This window comes from Eurytemora carolleeae, unplaced genomic scaffold (assembly GCF_000591075.1).
Source record: "Eurytemora carolleeae unplaced genomic scaffold, Eaff_2.0 scaffold602, whole genome shotgun sequence".
NCBI classification, from domain to species: Eukaryota; Metazoa; Arthropoda; class Copepoda; order Calanoida; family Temoridae; genus Eurytemora; species Eurytemora carolleeae.
In genome coordinates this window covers 279,880-286,223 of record NW_019396510.1, presented here as the reverse complement: position 1 = coordinate 286,223, position 6,344 = coordinate 279,880, and the positions used below count along the sequence as shown (strand labels likewise).

The 6,344-nt window shown below is 32.2% G+C and overlaps 1 protein-coding gene across 2 annotated transcripts in view; it reads left to right on the top strand.

Moving 5' to 3' along the window:
• LOC111704613 (ras-related protein Rab-11B) overlaps positions 1–3,021 on the top strand; it is a 10,816-nt gene extending 7,795 nt beyond the window's left edge. Inside the window, exons 7-9 of one of the 2 annotated variants that reach the window (XR_002765859.1) lie at positions 410–559; positions 2,274–2,307; positions 2,348–2,400. Coding sequence is in view for 1 of the 2 variants with exons in the window: in XM_023476903.1 (XP_023332671.1) it covers positions 2,274–2,307; positions 2,348–2,447 (134 nt within the window). In the remaining variant the exon portion in view is untranslated. Of the gene's footprint in view, positions 1–409; positions 560–2,273; positions 2,308–2,347 lie in introns of both variants that reach the window. The other variant, XM_023476903.1, reaches the window with a different exon arrangement.
• The last annotated feature ends 3,323 nt before the right edge of the window (positions 3,022–6,344 follow it).

Here is a 6,344-nt window from a genome sequence, read left to right as displayed (position 1 = left end):
TTCACGAGTTCACCTGTTGATCCTAAGCTAACCCAGGTGCCCCACTAATCAAGCTTCTTGTTTTGGTTCGGCAGTTACATTTTTTATCTGTCAATTTTTTTCAAGCTTGTTCTTATTTAGTTTGAATATTTTTGAAAATATATTTTTTAGTGTAGAATTTAGATACTTTGTAAATACTTGTATATGTTCAGTTTTAGATCATAATTAAGAAGAAGGGGGGGGGGGGTTTTTTTTTGAATTAATATATGTATTTTCCAATATCAGTCCTCGATAGAAAAAATGTATATTATGTATTTGAAACAAAGTTTTGACTAAGAGTATGTACAAGACCACAGACTTTGTAAATGTGACACAAGACTGAGGGAAAAATTTGCGCTTAATCATGCCCTAAAATTTGTTTTTGAACTAGACATATATCGTATCAAGTCCGTGAGCCAATTACCCGAGGGGGGTTCAATCAATGGCGCCTTTACCCTTCCCCCCACCCAACTTGACCCTGAAAAGAAACCCTGCTGCAGTTCCCTTTAAAACGAAAAGTTCGAAAAATCCACATGAATAGGTCAGGACTGGTTTCGGTCGGATATATTACTCATTAATATAATCATGGAATTAGAAATATTGGGGCTGCTCTTTTTTTTACTTAATTGAAGGACTGCTCACTTCTATTTCTGGTTAGTGGTTATTGGTTGATTTACAATTAGTTTTATTATTTCATCAAAGACCATGAGGACTGTTTCATGACTTGAACCATGGATTCAGAAGTAGAAAGATCGTTTGTTGATTCAATCCCTGTATTTCAAATTCCATGATTGGGGTCCAGGTTAATATTTTGTTCACCTATATAATGCCTGTTTACACTGGATCCCTCACCCATATTGTAACAGCAAACTTATCTAAACAATCGACTAATATTGAAATAGAAACTAAGAAATAATTCACTAGATCTTAATTTGTGAGAACAACTTATAGAAAACACTAAGGAAACCCTAGAATGAAAAAATTATTAATAACATATGAACAAACTATAATCGGGTTTTATTTGAAGAATTTCCTTGCAAGTATGGCTTTGTTTAAAGCTTACAATTTTTTTTACAAATATTTATACTTAGTCAACATTTTAATTTTAATTTAAGCCCAAGTTTTTTGTCTGATTTTATTTTTTGTAGTAAAACTTATGTGTTGGAACATAATAATTGAACAAAAGCTTTAATTTCCCGAGTTCCAATAGTGATGCATCCTTTCCCTCCACTGGACTCCCTGCATGTATACAAAGTAGCTTGCATGGCTAGATATTACCCATAAACTATTAATCCATTAAATCTTTTTCAAGGAATACTTTTCAATAGACTGCGGATCCGGAAACTGGATCTACCCTGAAAAAAAAAATCCAGATCCGGTTCCATGCCTGCAGCCTTTCTTTTTGAAAGATAAAAAATGTTATTTTTTTGCTTATTTTTTTGTGTTTAACAGTTTTTGTTAAATTTTGCCCCTTTTATCTTTAGCCTTGGATCCGCATATTTTTTCGGATCCAAATCCAGGAAGCCATGATCGTGCGGATCCGGATAATTAGCACTGCAATACATCTTTAACACTTCTTGGTGGAAATAAATTTTCTATAAATTAAAAATGAATTTACTATTAAAGTCTGTATAGAACTAATTATTTTGCTATATAAAGGTAATATTTTGGATTAATACGCATAGAGAATCCAAACTAATTCAATTAGTATTACACAAACCTTTTAGTCATGTAGTGAACAAGTACCACATGCACGGAGCAGCATCATGATAAATAAGAAAAACAGGGTTTCCCACCAAAGATAAGACTTAAAGGACGACCTTAAACGCTTTAATCACTTGATTTGAATGTTGATTGTTGAATTTTGGTTTCTGCCTTACATCTTTAATTAAAATGGTAGTCGTCTCTGAAGTCTTACCCTTTTATGGGAAATCCTTTATAGCAATATCTGAGCAAAATTTGGATTTAATTTTATAATTGAAATTGAAATTAGTCGTTAAAATAAAAATGGTGACCCTTTATATTTATCATATTTATATTTATCTTCAGTTTATATAAATTGTAATGAGAAAGGACTAGATTGTTAAATGGTTGAGATAAATTAAGGGTATGCATGTAACCCTCTGCATGTATATTTAATGTTAATGTATTTTAGTTAAACACAGTTTCCTATAAAGACAATTTATCGATTTTATTCAACCGCATTATTAAAATTTTGCGTTTATTTTTTGATAAATAATTTGTAATATTTTTAGAAATCTACCGTATTGTGTCCCAGAAGCAGATAAGGTGAGTTCGAAGATGAGAAATTTATTAATTTTTTTTGCAGTGAGGGTGGAGGAGAGATGGAGCGCCCAGGTGGAAGCCAAACTATCAACCTTCAACCAACCCAGGCGGATAAACCAGACAAAAAACAGTGTTGTAACTAATCCATCATCCGGCTCCACTCCGCCATTCCTTATTCGTCCTCTACAAGAACTTATCATTTTCCTTCTTTATATCAACCCAGTTAGATTTGATTTTCATATTTTGTTTCCCTCAAAGTTTCACTTATTTTGTCACTATTTAGCCATGTAAGCATGTATTATGTTATCTCGATGATTGATCGATTGATCAATTCTCGCCCGTTTTTCAATTTGATTTGGTTGAACGATGTTAAAATACAACTCAGCTCGTTCCGTCGTTTTGGCGTTTACAAGACTCTCCCCCCTCTCCCTTAGTTTCACTGTTAACATTGATTTTTAGTTTTTAACGGAACAAAATGATAATGCCTTCATTTTATTCCTTCAGTTGTGATACAATGTATTTAATAAGTCTTAACTCCCGTTGTGTTGATAAAATAAACATTTCGGCTTTATTGTTGAATTAGCTCACTGTGTAATGGTATCACTAGCTCACTGTGCAGTGTCACTAGAACTTAGTCCAGCTAGTTGGCAACTTAATTGATGCATTTATATTTTCATTTGAATTTTTCATAGAAATAAACTAATAGTTACTACGGTATTTATTTTTCTAGTAAATCAATACGTCGAGGAAGTTTTCCTTGCCAGTTCTTGCTTTTCTATTCTCCTTAAAAAGAAAACCGCAATAAAAAAATTATTACTTTTTTTGGGGAAGTTGCATAGTAAAATGGAAAATTTATTAAAATGAAAAATTTTAAAGTCAAGGTGTGAAATGCTTTATTAATAATATCCAAGGTGGTTTTTATTTTAGAACAGAATGACTTTTGGTTTGCGAGATGTTTGATTTCGCCTCCACCACTCTGCCTATTTTGATGCAATAGAAATCGTAGAAGACATCGAGCTTAATGAGATCAGACTTTTTACCCCATCCATCTCCACCTTTCCAGCTTAACCTGACCTATCTTGTGTTGGAAAACCTTCAGATCAGAAGATGCAAGTTCAGATTCCTTGAGGTCGGATGATTGGGTACCCCAAAGCTACAAGCCCCGGAAAATCTGATAACTACAGGAATATGTGAGATGGATGATGAATTGGAACGTATACGCGTTGTACACGGCCGCGGAGACCTATTCCGACATTTCACTATCCTGGTTTCCCGTCCTACCATCCACGAAGATCTGAGGTCCAAATAGATTATCAAGTACAAATGGTGGCAATAGAGAAATGGTCCAATTAAACACGACGTTACAAGTTTCAAATATAACAAGGAAAACGAAATTTTCTCAAATTATCTGACATGTTTTCCAAGATTAAATAAAGTGAAAAAAACAGAAAATAAAAAACACATGAAATTGTACTTATTTTACTGTAAAATAAGCTCTTTCTAAAATTGTCACAATTATTAACAATTTTGTCAGAAACAAAAACTGTATTGACACTTGTGACGTAAGAACACAGCTGTACTGAGAGTGAACAAGTTCTACGTAGCCATCTATTTGCTGAGGTCTAGTCTGGTTAATGGCATCTTATACAAACTGGTACACTTTCATATATAGCATCCAACCTGTTCTAATGGAAAGAAGAGATTAAGTGACAATAGAAATAGGTCAAACCTCGTTCCGTAGATTCTGTAGAATAATGCAAGCAAGCTAATTCAGATCTCTAAAATTGTTCGGCAGAAACTGTTCTTTTCTTCCTTATTTCGATTTGGGCAAATTATCTAATACTTACTTACAACCAAATAAATTAACTATTATTATTTCGAAATTATATCTTTAGTTAACTTTTACAAATCCTCGACATTTTTCATTTAATATAATTTTTAATGTTAAGAAATTCAAAGGGCCAAACAGATATCAGATTTGTTGGATTTAAAAATGTATATTTATTGTTTCAAATAATGTTTGAATATTAAGAAATACATTATTTCAGATATTAATTTGAATATTTAAAAATATTGTTATTTCAGACAATATTTTGAATATCTAAAAAAAATAATTTCAGATAATATTTTGAAAGAATGACTGGAGGAGGAGGAGGGTATAACGACTACGTCGAAACAGGAAATAGGTTCGACAGTATTTTCTACACTTAGAGGGACTCGTATTTCAAATGCCTTAACAATGTTGCATGTCCGGTTCACAACGGTATCCTTTAAACCTTTATATGATTTATAACTGAAGATATCGTCATTTTTCCAGTTTGAAAAGTGATGAATTTTGACAACTTTCTCAATTGTTTCTGAAGTAGAAATACGCAAGTCACTATTAGATAAACCACAATTGAAAACTATATATTTTGAAAGAGAAGATGATGCATTTATAAATCCTTCTTGATCTAACAAAGCTTTTAAAATGATACCGTTGCAAATCTGACATGCCACCGTTTTTTAATTTTAAAACTAAATTTAATTTTCAAATCGCCTTTAAAAAGAGAACGCAATCAGAATTGAAAATTGTTAGCGAGAAAAACAAGACAGACAAAGGCTTTAAACTTCTAAGAGTGTTTTAGTGAATCGAACATTTCCCTCTTCGAATAAACGATCATTTGAACTAATGTCAACAGTCCCTTAATAGAAGTTTCCCTCTGTTTATGACATAAATCAAGTAGAAAGGATGAACTATGTAAATTCAATTTATTTTTAACAGAAAAAGAAAAAGAGTCTGAAAAACATGGTTAATCTTTTTTGTTAAAACTTTAATAGATACTTTTTAATGCTAAGAGTACTATTTTTAAAGGGGCGGAGGTTCAGAACCTTACGGCGGAGAATCTTATGAAGGAGGTCGGGGTCAGTATGGCGGACGAGGCGGAGAATACGCCGAGGGGCGAGGGAGAGATTATCGCGGCGGAAGCGGAACTTCTTTAATGAAAACACTGATGAAGCAGGTAGAAACAGAAGGAATCTACAAGTTGTAAGTGAGAGAAATTAGTAATAATCATTTACCGCTTTTTGATAAACATTATCGACCCATGATTCCCCAAAGGGACCAATAAGTAACTTAAAATCCTCCTCTGCTAAGTTTACGTGAAAAAAAATCGCGCATTTTCATCTCAAAACGCGATAAAATTGTGTATAACTATTTTTCCGGAAATCAAATTGAGTTTGAAAATATGCTCATCATTTCTAGATAAACGATCAACATTCAATATCAAAAATATTATTTATTTATAAAAAAAGCTTGATTTTAATCTTTATTTAAATTCATCAAGAAAAATGTCCGAGAATGTTAATAGATAGAAGAAAAAATTAACATAAATGTAGATGCTTATTTGTAGAGTGTACATCTACATTTATTTATATTTTATGTACTGCTACAGTTTATTGGCGTAGTGGTGAGCTGGACCGAGATATTGGGAACTACAGGGTGTCCCACGAAACATGACAGTTGGTGAATAGTTTTGAATGTCATCTTCTTTGAACTGTTTTAGATAATAAACACATTTTTGCAGTTAATTTCGTTAATAAAATCTTTCACTCAACTTTATTTTACTTCGAAAACAATTTAACTATAATATAACTGCCGTATAACATTTTTATTATTCTCTTTGGTATTGATCAACTTAACAAATTATGGAAGAAGACATTTAAAACTATTCACCAACTGTCATGTTTCGTGGGACACCCTGTATGTACTGAACATGATATGTTTATGTACAGGTTGAGGAACAGGACGGTGTACTGGACCGAGATATTAATATTTTATTAATTTTATTTTCATGACAAACTTAAAACTTCTGTGGTTAACTTAATTCACATATTTTAGTACCCCCTAGTAAGATTAATTTTTGTTTTAAATATTTTTTTTACATTTTACTTCCATAGATATTGGTACCATTCAACTTATTTTGCCAATTAACGACATTTTAACATATTTAATGTACCCATTGAATCCTAAAAACAAGTCGGATATGATTCACTAACCC